The following is a 14,608-nucleotide window of genomic DNA, read 5'->3' as shown; positions in this document are numbered from 1 at the left end:
ACGGCAATAAGTAAAATAGCATTGTAGACCTGTGGGTGACACAGCTCAGAAACCTGCCCCAAGGAGAAGACTCTGCTAACCAGAAGTACAATGATCAAGAACAAAAGAAGAGACAAAAGCACAATGAATATTACTGAAAACTCCCCTGCAAAGGAGCAAAACCCTATGCCAACCTCACAGTTAACTGAGGAAGACATCGAGAAAATGGGGCACACAGAATCCATAAGACTCATTTTAAAGATTCTGATCAACAAAGAGAAGCTCATGCATGAGTTCGAAGAATTTAAGGAAGCAACAAAGCAAATCAAGGCTGGTATATCAGAAACTAAGAACACAGTAGAGCAAATTAAAAGTACAGTGGAGAGTCTCCAAAATAGAATGAAGCAAGCAGAAGAAAGAATCTCAGAATTGGAAAATATTTCCTGTCACCAGGGGGAAGCAAACAAAAAGCTGGAAGCAGAGCTGGATCAGGCCAAAAAAAGTATTCAAGAATTGAAAGACACCATTAAGAGGCCAAATCTAAGAGTTATGGGAGTCCCAGAAGGTGCAGAAAGAGAAGCTGAGTTTGCAAATGTATTTAATGAAATAATAAAGGAAAATTTCCCTAATCTGGAGAAAGAATTGGGAAACAAGTTCCAGGAGGGGCACAGAACTCCCAAAAGGCTTGATCAAAAGCAATCTTCACCACGACATATGATCATCAAGCTCTCTTCAATTGAACATAAGGAAAAGATCCTTAAATGTGCACGTGAAAAAAATCAATCGACATATAAAGGAATGTCAATTAAGCTCACAGAAGATCTCTCACAGGAAACTCTACAGTCAAGAAGAGAATGGAGTGACATATTCCAGATTCCAAAAGAAAAACATTGTCGGCCTAGGATAACATATCCAGCAAAGCTTTCTTTTGTCTTTGAAAATGAAATGAAGTTCTTCCACAGTCAAGAAAAGTTAAAAGAATTTGCCTCTTTCAAACCTGCCCTACAAAGGATACTTCAAGATGTTCTCTTCACAGAGAAGAGGAATAGCACCAAACAAAACCAAAGGCAAACTGGAAGAACATCCCAGTAAAATGACAACAGAAGCCTAAACCAATGAACAACCCATTCCTAAAATGACAGGACCTAAGTAACACCCATGTATATTAAACTCTGAATGTAAATGGCTTAAGCTCAATCAAACGTCATAGATTAGTAGACTGGATTAAAAAACAAAACCCATCTGTTTATTGTCTGGAGGAGACACACTTCAACAAAGATTAGCGGAAACTGTATCGCATGGGTTTTGTTGTTTTCTGTTGGTTTCATCTCTTCAAAACACTTTCTTCTGATTAAATCATTCAGTGACTCGTAGATCATGCAGTGGCATCATTTTCTGCAAGAAGGTTCTTGATTTTCATTTCTTCAGCTACACATTAGTACTTTAATTAGTATGTTATTCAACTTTTTGGTGTTGTTAATTTCTTTTTTCTTCCTGATGTTGATTTTGTTTTGTGGCTCTTCATTTAAGGGGATGTATAGTAGCTGTGTAATGGAGACCGTCATATCTAGTAACATGTCATTTAACTTCAGGGCATTGTAAATTTCTATTTTTCTTTCTATTGTTGATTTTGTGTCATGACTTTTCATTTAAGGGGATGTACAGTAGATGTGTAATGGAGACTAATATCTAGTAACATGTCATTTAACTTCATGGCATTGTAAATTTCTGTTTTTCTTTCTATTGTTGATTTTGTATCTTGACTTTTCATTTAAGGGAATGTACAGTAGCTGTGAAATGGAGACTAACATCCAGATGTGAGGATGCAGTGTGGTATGCATTTCTGTTTCCAAAGATGGACTCACAATGAAACTGTTTACTATCTCTTGACAATAGGATTCTGGACTCTCTGCCATTGTCCATGCCCGCAATGATGGACATAGGACTGTGTATGAAGAACTATACTTTAATAATGATATAGAGGAACTAGGTGGGGGGGGAGGGAATTGGGCAGGGGATAAGGGAATATGGAGCTGTATCATAAAATGATAGCAATAATAATAAAATGTATATTTAAAAAAAACATGAGTTAAAAAAAAACTTCAGTAAAGATAAAACCAAAAAAATGAACTTCAAAAAATGTTACAAAGCAAAAGGATCTTGTGCTGTAACATTAGAATGTTAATGAAAAACCAACAGAAACTTAAGAATCTTCTTCGGAAAAGATATCACCTGTAAACCCCTCATAGCAAACAAACAATCATACAAACTAAAAAAAACCTAAAATAAATAGACAAACAACAAAAAGTAGAGCCTGGAATCTGACAGGAAAGAGCTGGCGTGGATTGGCTCATGCCTCGCTGGGTGGGACACAAAGATTAGTCACTCCTCACCATGGTGTTGGGGATTTCCCTGCACACACCCCCCAAAAACAAACAAACAAAAAAATGTTCAGCACCTTAATTGTCAACAAATGTCTTGTTAGAGTTACAAGTCAGTCTAGATTACCCTAAAATCTGCCAAGATCAGCAAAATTATACTTCAACACAACAAATGGCTAAATACTAAAATGAAATAGACACGAGACAGCTGAATGGTACCTTATAGCCATTTTAAGGCATATAGCAGTCGGTTCTGTATATAAAACTAAAACTGAAATGTCAATGGGCTAATCATAGGTTGTGGTTAAGAACTTGCTTTCTTTTTTTTTTTTTTTTTTGTAACACACTGGTTACTCACAACCATGTCAATTCCATAATGTTGCAAATTGCTGTTGATGTTATGTTGGGACTCTTAATTGACTGGGATGATATTCTGCCAGCTCTAACAAGGGACAGAAATGGTCTCCCCAAGAGACTGTTCAACCCATCTGGACAATAAATAGCTGGACTTTATACTTGGTATATGTTTGCGAGGAAAGAATCTTGATTGAATTTGAACTGTAATACTGCATCAAGGTGGAGGAAGCCACCAGGGGGGAGGGGCGTGGGGGGGGATTCCCAGAGCCGATGAAACTGTAACATAATGCAAAATAATTAATAATAATAAAAAAAAAGATATCACCTGTAAAGAGTACACACTATATATACAATGAAGATACAGCAATGTACACTAATATGGCAGAAACCTACCTGTGCACACGATTCTTCAGGTGTTTTGGCACTAACTGAGTAAAGTGCTGGGAGATCTAGCCTATGCACAGAGAACCTTTCCAGAGTATGCAGAAGTGCTGGAGCAAGGTGGGACGTTTGACCGGAGCCTCGTTCTCCAGACAGCAACAATCGCGGCCGATAAGAGGTTGGCTGATGATAAGGTGACCTGTAATACATGTAAGGCATAGTAATGATCGCAACACCATACATTATGAAGCTCTATATTAAAAAAAAGTTTTTAAATGGGAAAAAGACGGGGGAGGCAAAATAGTTATATTAAAACAATGTAACTATAAACTAACAGATTTTTGTTATTAAAATTTAGTGGATTTTTTTTCATGAATCAGAATTTTAAAATGTGATCTTTTTCATAAATCAGATGTCAAAAGAAATCCACTAAAATTAAGTAAAATTCCTTTGTCATTCATTCTTTCCTATCACATACGACTATATGTGATGTGAAAGAATGAATTAGCTTTCTGCTAACGCAGAGCCTGCAAGCAGTGGCAATGCCTCTGTCTCCCAAATGGGAGACCAACATAGGGTTCTCAGTTCCCAGCCCTAGTCCAGTCCTAGCTGAATAGACAGGTGGAAAATGAACCAGCACACTCTGGCTCTCTCTTCTCTGGCTATGCGCCTCTCAAATCTAATGACTCAAAAAATAAGGAATGGACCTGTTAACATATTGGTTAATCAATACCATGTCAATTAATGCCATAATGTTGTAAATGGTTGGAAATATTATGTTGGGGCTTTTAATCGATTGGGATGATACTCTGCCGGCTCTACCTTCAGACCAGAGATGGTTTCACAAAGAAACCACTGAACTTACCAGGACAATAAGATGCTGGACTTCATGCTTGGTAAATACCTCCAATGAAAGAATGTCAACTGAATTTGAACTATGGAAATGCAACAAGGTGGAGCAATCCACCGTGGGGGGGAGGGTTTTGGGAGGGGCGGGGGGAATCCCAGTGCATAAAAAAATGTATCACATAATGCAATGTAATTAATTTAAAAGAAAGGAAATGCAATAAAAATATATGTTAAAAAAATAAAGAAGGCAACTTTTCTGAGTTGTCCAAAAAAAAAAAAAAAAAAAAAAAAAAAGGAATGGAGATTGTGGAACAGATTAAGACTTGACTTGAGACACCCACAATCTATATCAGAGTGCCTGAGATAAAATCCCAGCTCTATTTTTAATACAGCTTCTTGCTGGTGCACCTGGAAGGTAGCAGATTCTGGCTCATGTGCGTAGCTTTCCATCAGCCACAAGCGAGACTCAGATGGATTGCCTAGCTCCTGGCATCAGCCTGGTCCAGACCCAGTTGTTTTAAGTAAGGACTGAAACAACAATTACAGATCTCTTTTCTGTACCTCTCTGACATCTTTCCTTTTAAATGAATGAAATTAAAACATTTAATTAACAATAAATAGGCAGGGCCCGGCGCAATGGCCTACTGGCTAGAGTCCTCACCTTGAATGCATCGAGATTCCATATAGGCACCAGTTATAATCCCGGCAGCTCCACTTCCCATCCAGCTCCCTGCTTGTGGCCTGGGAAAGCAGTCGAGGACGGCCCAATGCATTGGGACACTGCACCCGCGTGGGAGACCCAGAAGAGGTTCCAGGTTCCCGGCTTCGGATCGGCGCGCACCGGCCCGTTGCGGCTCACTTGGGGAGTGAATCATTGGATGGAAGATCTTCCTCTCTGTCTCTCCTCCTCTATGTATATCTGACTTTGTAAGAAAAATAAATCTTTAAAAAAAAAAAAGAATATAATATCCATAAAATAATGTGTTTGTTTATATACACAAAGAGAACATGGAACTGTGGCATACAAATTTGACAAACATTACTTTAACCTGCTGGAGATTTTTTTCTACTTCCTTTTTTATGCTCTTTTTTATTATTTGAATTTATTATTTTATTATTTTATTTATTTATTTGTTATTTTATTATTTGAATATATCATCTTTCTAGTCAGAAAAAAAACAAAGCTATCTTCATTTAGAAAAGACAAAGCTGTGTTTCTAATCCCCTTTTGATAAAGTAAAGCAAAGAAGAAAACCTATTTAATGGAGCTTCTCTGCCAAATTCGCAGATTTTAATTAACCTGACTTCTACTTTCTCTTCAAGCTTAAAAAAAAGTTTCAGCATTGTTAAGGTGACTGTTCCCAGAATCCCTCTAGTTGTTACTGCCTAGACAAACGTGACAGAAATCAAGCTCTTTCACCAGGCTTTCCTTGCAGCCTAGTACCTTGCTCTGCACTAATCTGGCATCCTAACACACCTTGCTCAAACAAACAAAAAAAGAAGAAAGGGGATCCTCACTATGTGTAGCCCTTTTTAAAGGTCATTATTCCAGTGACTGGCATTGTGGCCTAGCAGATGGGCTAAGCCATGGCCTGTGACACAGGCATCCCAGACGGGCGCCAGTTTGAGTCCCTCCTGCTCTCCTTGTCACTCAGCTTCCCGTTAATTAAGCAGCAGAGGATGGTCCAAGTTCTTGGACCCCTACAACCAGGCGGGAAACGATGAAGAAGCTCCTGGCTTTGACCCAGCCAGCTCTGCCTAGTGCAGCCATCTGGAAGTGAACCAGCTGATATCTTGGGCCGGGTGCAATGGCTTAATTGGCTAATCCTCCATATTCAAGCAGAAGATCCCATATGCACATCGAGTCATGTCCCAAAGCCATTGGGAGACCCAGAGGAGGCTTGTGGCTTCAGATTGACTCAGCTCTGGCCACTGCGGCCACCTGGGGAGTGAACCAGCAAGTGGAAGATCATTTTCTGTCTCTCCATTCCATAAATCTGCTTTTCCAACAAAAATAAACCTTTTTTTTAAAAAAAAAAAAAGAAAAAGATCTCTCTTTCTCCCTTTCTTTCCATCTGCAACTGTCTTTCAAAAAAAAATCAGATGTTTAAAAGTCATTATTCTAAAGTGTTTGACCTTAGAGTGTGAAAAACTACTTTACTTACCCCAAGAAGTAATGCTATTTCCTGTCAACCTACTATGCTCAAAATTAATTTTGAAAAAGGTGATTTCAGGAAACACAGCATGGCGGCTGGCTTCACCACCTATAAGCACATAATCATTCATAATTAACCTGTTCCTCAGTTCTCTCACCTCAGAAATGACGACGCCTTTATGTGAAGCCCTGACCTTTACATACCTAGCACACAGCCAGCTTGTAACTGTATAGATGCCAACTCCCATTCCTTCACATGCAGCACAGCGTCATCATTTCTTTTGTGAAGCCATCCCAACAGGATTTGTTCAACTTTCATATCACTTCAGGCTGAAATGCCTGAAATATCTGTCAGCCCCAACAATGACAATTTCTCCAAAGTAAGAACCATCCTATGTATTACTGTTTTGGGGATCTAGAATACTACCTGGCATATAGTACACAAATAAGAATTGGGTGCACAAAAGTGAAAAGAGATTAAATGAATAAAATGTCAAAAAATTTTGTGTTAAAGTATAGCAGCACAACTCAAATCAATTAACTAGAAAGGCTAAGGTAATGAAAACTTAAAAATATATCAATTCTGGGCCTGACACAGTAGCCTAGCAGCTGAAGTCCCCACCTTACATGTGCCAGGATATCATATGGGTGTCAGTTCTAATCCCAGAAGCTCTGCTTCCCATCCAGCTTCCTGCTTGTGCCCTGGGAAAATAGTCGAGGACAGCCCAAAGCCTTGGGACTCCGCACCCATGTGGGAGACCTGGAGGAACCTCTTGGCCCCTGGCTTTGGATTGGATCAGCTCCAGCCATTGAGGACGCTTGGGGAGTGAATCATCGGACAGAAGATTTTCCTCTTTGTCTCTTTTGTCTCTCCTCCTCTCTGTATATCTGACTTTGCAATAAAAATAAATCTTTAAAATAGATATGTATATATAAATTCTGAGAAAAGATGTCATGGCATAACAAGCAAAACTGCTGCCTTCAATGCCAGCATCCCATATGGGCGCTGGTTCGTGTAGTGGCTGTTCTATTTCCAGTTCACTGGTAAAGACCTAGAAAAATCAGCAGAATGTGACCCTCATGTTTGGGCTCCTGGACCCATGTGGGAAACCTGGATGAAGTTCTTGGCTCCTGGCTCTGGCATCAAAACTCATTTGCTCTCTCTCTCTCTCTCTCTGCAACTGTAACTTCCAAATAAATTAGTAAATATTATTTTTAGAAATACAAGATAAACCAATTCTTTCAGAAACACCCAAACAAAATCATCCAGACCTTGTAGCACACATCAGAACAGAGGCGAATAATAGTCTTAAAATCAAAACCAATTTAAACAAAGAAAAAGTCACACAAGACACAACAATTAAATGCTGGAACAGATCAGGAGACCTTTCTTGAGGGTGTAAAGGACCAAATCCTTGATTTGGTCCAAAGAAGAAACAGTCTGATAGAAGAGCTTGATATTAAAGAGTGCATTAACAGAGGGTAAAAAAGAGTAGAACACAAGTAATCCTGCTTCATTTTTTAAAATGCAAAATAAGAAATTGACTGGCAATAACCAAATAATATAAATAATCAAAACAGCACTGCACCAAGATCCATATATGGAAACTTCAATGCAAGTTGAAGACTTAAATTTATTCAAAATCTCAAGAAAAATTAATTCAAAGTGCACACAATCTAGCCTATTCCAATAGACATGTTATTAGACATACCTGACAGGAGCTTCATGGCCCTTCAATTATCACACTAATTATGTGAATGCAAGTAATGATGCTGTTAGTATTTGGAACCTATTTGAGCTCTTACTTTAAAGTCACATTTGCACTTCAAATGGTTATCCATTATAGTGCATAGCAAAAGATACTTTAATACAAAGTAAAAAGGTCACTGTAAACCAAAACACCATAAAATAACACTAGTGCAAACTAACAAGATTTTCAGAGAATCAAAAAGTTACCTGCTTAAACGCTAACTTCTACTTCAAAATCAAATTAGTAGCTCTAGGGTCCCAATAGTTATTTGAAACTTACTACAGATTAAAGTACTCTAGATTGTGGTATTTCATTTTTGCCCATTTTAATTCAAATAAAAAACAAAACTGAAGCCATGAGGCAATGTTCTAAGGGTCATCCCTCATCTCTACCACTAAAATACAGAATATCATAGAGCATTCTGTTGTTTTGTTTTGTTTTGTTTTGTTTTGTTTTACCCCCAAGAAACACCCACATATAAGATTCTCCTTCTTGGAGGGTAAAAAAAAAAAATCTTTAACTGACCAGTAGATAAACTATTTCTTAGTAAAAGTTTTCCAGAACTATATTTGAACAACAGAAAAGTAAAGCCTAAATGTTACAGCTGTAAGTAAAAGTATAGTATAATTCCACCCAGACAGAAGCCAAAAAAATCTATCTAAATCAAAGAAATTGAATAGCAATGACTCACATTGTAAAATGCAGGTAGGATTTATGGATAGCAGCAGCTGACGACTGTTTCTTTGGTGATTCTGAGTGACAGCTAGTCTCAAAAATTGACAAAGCATTTTCATCTTCACTATCATCTACAATCAGAGTTTCTATGTCTGTTAAAAAACACACACACAATGATTATTAACCTCATAAAGTAACTTAATATTTGCATCCTACCAAAGCTAAGGAAAATGGGTTTAAGAAAATCAAGTGACAGTTATCTACTAATAATACACTCTGGTCAAGCAAATTGATAAATGGGATCATTTTGGTTTTGTTTTTACAGATTTGTTTTTGTTGTTGTTGTTGTTGTTTAACTAATTTAAAAGGCAGAGATACAGAGAGAGAAGGAAAGACAGAGATCTTTCATCCACTGGTTCACCCCCAAAATGACTCCAACAGCCAGGGCTGGACCAATCCGAAACCAGGAGCCATGAGTTTCTTCCAAGTCTTCCAAGTGGGTGCAGAAGCCCACTTGAGCCATCCACCACTGCCGTCCAGGTGCTAAGCAGGGAGCTAGATTGGAAGTGAAGCAGCAGGGACATGAACCAAGGCTCGTATATAATGCCAGTGCCACAGGTGAAGGCTTAGCATGTTGTGCCGCAGTGCTGGTCCCACTACAGTATCTTGAATAATTCATAATGAAATAAGCAGAACTCTTTAATCTTTTATTTTTCAAGATTTTAAAAATTCATCTATTTAAGTCAGAGTCAGAGAAAGAGAGGGAGAAAGGCAACAGACAGAGATCTGCCACCCACTGGTTTGTGCCCCAAGTGGCACAATGGGCAGCATGGGGCTAGGTCGAAGCCAGGAGCTTCATCCAGAATTGCCACACGGGTATCAGGGACCAAAACATTTGGGCCATCTTCCTCTGCTCTCCAAGCTATTACCAGGGAGTGGGTCAATGGCACAGACAGTGGCAATACTCATTAAAGCACAATACTGGAATTATAAGCCTTTTACGTTTAAGAACCATCTATTAAAGTGTCACGAGATATTATTTGGAAGACTTCACTGACTTACTAAAATAAGTCTTTTTGAAGTGGTGGGCATAGCACAGTAGCCCAGTGGCTAAAGTTCTTGCCTTGCACACATCAGAATCCCATATGGGCACTGGTTTGTGTCCCAGAAGCCCCACTTCTCATACAGCTCCCTGGTTGTGGCCTGCAAAAGTAGTCAGGGATGGCCCAAAGCCTTGAGATCCTGCACTCATGTGTGAGACCTGGAAGCGGCTCCAGGCTCCTGGCTGCAGATTGTCTCTTGGGGAGACAATCTGATTCACTTGGGGAGTGAATCAGCAGATGAAAGATCTTCCCCTCTGTCTCTCCTCCTCTCTGTATATTTAACTTTACAATAAAAATAAATAAATCTTACCAAAAAAAAAAAAAAAAGAAAGAAAAAGAAGAAGAAGTGGCACTTCATAAAACCTCACTTACTGGGGCCAGTGCCATAGCATAGTCAGTTAAGCCTCCATCTGTGAATACTAACATCCCATAAGGGTGTCAGTTTGGGTCCTGAATGCTCCACTTACAATCCAGTTCCATCCAGTTCCCTGCTAATGCACCTAAGAAGGTACCAAAAGATGGCCCAAGTGCTTGGGACTCTACACCCACATGGGAGACCAGGATGAAGATCCTGGCTCCTGGCTTTAGATCAGTCCATCTCCAGCCACTACAGCCAATTGGGATGTGAGTCAGTAGATCAAGATTCCTTTCTCTCTCTCTCTCTTTGGCCCCTCTCTCTGTCAAATCTGCCTTTCAAAGGCTAAATATTATAATGAAAATAGACACAAGACAGCTGAACAGTAACCTACAGCTATTTTAAGATGTATAGAACCCGTTGTATATAAACTAAAATTGAAATGTCAATGAAGAAATCACAGGATGCGATTCATAACTTGCATTTTTTTTTCTCTTTTAACATATCGGTTATCAATACTATGTCAATTAATTCCATAACGTTACAAATCATTGCTGATGTTACGTTGGGGCTTTTAATTGATTGGCATGATACTCTGCCGGCTCTACCTTCAGGCCAGAGATGGTCTCCCCAACAAGCCGTTGAACTTATCTGGACAGTAGGATGCTGTACTCTATGCTTGGTATATGCTTACAATGAAAGAATCTCAACTGATCTTGAACTGTGGTAATGCAACAAGGTGGAGGAATCCACCATGGGGGGAGGGGTTGGGGAGGGGTGGGGAGAATCCCAGTACCTATAAAACTGTGTCACATAATGCAATGTAATTAATAAAATATATATATACATATATATAAATCTGTCTTTCAAATAAAAGTGAATCTTAAAAAAAATTACAACTCTCTTGTTTAACTAAAAAGCTTTTAAAGCAATTTTGACCCAAATCCTCCTCATTAAAATGGTGATACAATGGTTCCACTCCTGGTTCCAGCTTCCTGGAAATGTATACACTGTGCAACGGCACAGGATGGCCTGGGGCAGAGGTATTGATTTGAAAGACAGATCAATAGGCAGACAGAGAAACAGAGCTTTCTAGCTCTTTCATACACTAGTTCATTTCCCACATGCCTGTAACAAGCAGGGTGGGACCAGGCTGGACCAGGCTGGACCAGGCACCAAGAGGACCATCTGGGTCAGCCACCCACACAGATGAGAGAAACCTAGTACTTGGGCCATCCTCTGCTGCCTTCCCAGACACATGAGAAAGGAACTGGATCTGAGGCAGAGGAGCAGGGAACTAGATTTGAAGCTAACCAGCATTCTGAAATAAAATGCCGGTGGTTAAACCCACTGTTCCACACACCTATCCCCATGTAGTATTTCATGCAAGTCTATCTCTACCACAGAAAGGTTTCTGAAAAATACATTTATAATGACAGCAAAACCTATCTAATGGTGCCCATCCCTAACTTTAACTTTTTTCCCTGAAAATTACGTTTTTAATATAAGCTTTCTGTTTTTAATCTCAGGTCTAAAGTACAATCTGAGACTTGAAAGAATCCAGGACCTTCCATAATCAGGTTCTAATTTACTTTCTTACCAACAGTTCATATTCCAATCAACACAGCACAACACAATACAGAGCTGCCAACAACAAAACATATCTGATGTGCTAAATCCAAAAGGAATGCAAGTGACTTATATTAAGAGTAGAGAATTGGGGGTTGGGGGGATACTGGGAGAACTGAGCAGTAGCTCAAAAGGTTAATTCACCCTGTGGTGCCAGCATCCCATATGGGTGCCAATTCATGCTCCAGCTGCTCCCCTTCCCATCCAGCTCCATGCTATGGCCTGGAAAAGCAGCAGAGGATAGCCCAAAGGCTGGGGACCCTGCACGCATGTGGAAGACCTGGAAGAAGCTCCCTGGCTCCCAGTTTCAAACAGCTCAGCTCTAGTTGTTGCAGCCATGAGGGGGATGAATCACCAGATTTAAAATCTCTCCATCTCTCCTCTCTATATAAAATCTACCTTTCAAAAAAAAATTAAATGAATCCTTACAAAAATAAAAAATGGTATGGCATCTACAATCAAGCTCCCTACATTTGAGCAGGTTCCAGAACTTACTAAGTAATCACAACAGGGAAAATTACCATACTAAGTTACTAAGTCTTCTTCTCTATATAATGAACTCCTAATGCACAGAACTGTTACAATTAATAAATAATAATCAATTTAAAAGCTTTATAAAAATAATGCAAGTCGGGCTTGGCAGCGTGGCCTAGTGGCTGAGGTCCTCGCCTTGATCCCATGTGGCTGCTGGTTCTAATCCCGGCAGCTCCACTTCCTCTCTGTCTCTCCTCCTCTCAGTATATCTGACTTTGTAATAAAAATAAAATAAATCTAAAAAAAAAAATAATGCAAGTCATTATCATTATAGTCAATGTTATAAAAATAACAATATTAGGGAGATCAAAATATTCCAAGAGTAAATATTCATTAATTCATTCATCAAATAACATTCACTAGGTACCACCACATGCCAGGCCTAGATCATACATTTTACATATTCATAGCAAACACAAAAGCATAAGACACAATCTTACTGGAAAACTCTGCTTATTCATGTCTGTATTTGTTTCAGTTCAATACTATGAAAAAGGAGTTTGTAGTACCTTCCTTCTTGTCACTCTGGCTAATTTCAGCATGAGGAAACACTTTTTGCAAAACTGCAAGAATGTTATTGAAGCTTCTTTCCAGCAGAGGCCTTATAATGGGGGACAACGCATGTCCTGAAGACATCACAGCACGCTGGGAAGCAGGCACAATGTTCTGCATTGCATGGTAGAAGTCCTGGGCACTGAGCACTATGGAGGACACATCCAGTTGCAGCTTGTGGCTGCTGGCATAGATCTGTGGGTAACGCCTCCGGAGGGCAATGAGAGCAGCTTCCGTGCACAGTGCCTTGATGTCAGCTCCACAGTAGCCTAATACACAGAAGGAAAAGCACAGCAACATTCAGTTCATTCTTCCAAGCACGAACAATGTTTATCTAAAATAATGGCAAATATGTTCAATTTTATTAGTAAAATAAAAACTAATCAATTAAAACCATTTACCAAAATTATTAAAATAGGGGCTAACTATCCATTAAAAGCAAAAATATTTTTAGTAATTTAACAAAAACATAAACTAGTAAAATTAAAACAAACCATAAATTACAGGTTAAAAACCTCTGGCTACAAGGTATAACTTTTTAAGGAAAGGTCTGGGGCCGGCACTGCAGCACAGAACAGTTAAGCCACTGCTGCAATGTCAGCATCCCCTGGAGCTCAAGTCCTGGATGCTCCACTTCGGTCCTGCTCGCTGCTAATGCACCTGAGAGAAGAGCAAGCGATGGCCCAAGTTCTTGAGCCCCTGGCATCCACAAGGGAGACCGAGACAGAGTTCCAGGCTCCTGGCTTCAGCCTGACAGAGCACTGGCCACAGCATTCAATGGGGAATATCTCCCTCTGCATCTCTCTCCACCCTCTCTGTAATTCTACCTTTCAAATGAATAAATTTTTTTTAAAAAAATCAAAGTTTCATTTTACTTTCCCACCAATATTTCATATCTTTAGTTTAATCCTCATTATGTTATACTAACATATGTTAGTATTATTCACTCCCAAACACATATTAAAGAGCAATACAAAGTAAAATAAAAGCAGAAACTTCAAAAAGAGAACTATTTCCATTCCACTTTTAAGTGTAATCTACTAATTATCACGAAAAGGACAATTTGAAACTCATCTCTGATAGTTTCAAATGCACTAAAGGAATAAGAATGTTAAAAAATAAAACCTCTAGTGATGTTCCATATTAGCTTAAAGTGACTGACAAGTAGGACGCAGGCTATATCAACTCTGGGTACCGTCTATCACCTATTCTGAACAGATGATGCAGTTAAACAAAAGAGCAGATCCCAGGAATTTTAAGCCATTTTATTCATCTTGGCAACAAATACATCCATACAAAAACACAGGAACTGTGAGATCTTCATCAAAAAAGCAATGAAAACTCTCAAATTAACTATATATTGCTGTCCTTTACATAGCAATTAAATTTGTATTTTACCACCCTTATCAGTTCCGCCAGTAGGGGGAGCCACTTGAACTAGTTATAGAACACTCCACTTTACTCCTCAGGCTACAGGGAAAGGTTTATCTTTGAGAGTTCACAATGACCTTATAGTCAACACTGAAATAAAACACTGATTATAATAAGAAAATCTCTCTCAGAGTCAGGGGAAAGCTTAGTATAATCTATGAAAGTATCACTCAGAAAACTACCAGCAAATGAAATAGGAACACTGTTCCCTGAACATGATCCATCTCTCAGGAATTTTAATAGAGCCAGATTCATCACTAATTTCTACTTTTATGTTATAGTTCTCCATTAGTCAATCTGAAAAACAATGACCTTTACCTTTTAAATATAGATTTGTTACATAAATTAAAAAACTGAATACAGGATACCTGCCCAAAAATATACAGAGTTAACAAATTAATCCAAAAAGCTAATTAAAGCCCAAGTTCTGTCTACCACATCAGAGGAAATAAAGAATATTTCCATTTCTTTCCTTT

At 38.9% G+C, this 14,608-nt stretch overlaps 1 protein-coding gene across 3 annotated transcripts in view; it reads right to left on the bottom strand.

The window, feature by feature from the left end:
- The window catches only part of ATAD2B (ATPase family AAA domain containing 2B), a 164,136-nt gene that overhangs the window by 68,372 nt on the left and 81,156 nt on the right, over window positions 1-14,608 (bottom strand). For all 3 annotated transcript variants that reach the window (XM_058668204.1, XM_058668205.1, XM_058668206.1), the window contains exons 16-18: window positions 12,659-12,970; window positions 8,545-8,680; window positions 3,111-3,297 (exon numbers count right to left, since the gene is read on the bottom strand). In XM_058668204.1, the coding sequence (XP_058524187.1) occupies window positions 3,111-3,297; window positions 8,545-8,680; window positions 12,659-12,970 (635 nt within the window). The remainder of the gene's footprint in view (window positions 1-3,110; window positions 3,298-8,544; window positions 8,681-12,658; window positions 12,971-14,608) is intronic.

The sequence above is a fragment of the Ochotona princeps genome, chromosome 8 (genome assembly GCF_030435755.1).
Source record: "Ochotona princeps isolate mOchPri1 chromosome 8, mOchPri1.hap1, whole genome shotgun sequence".
Taxonomy (NCBI): Eukaryota; Metazoa; Chordata; class Mammalia; order Lagomorpha; family Ochotonidae; genus Ochotona; species Ochotona princeps.
This window is presented reverse-complemented; position numbering and strand designations above follow the sequence as displayed.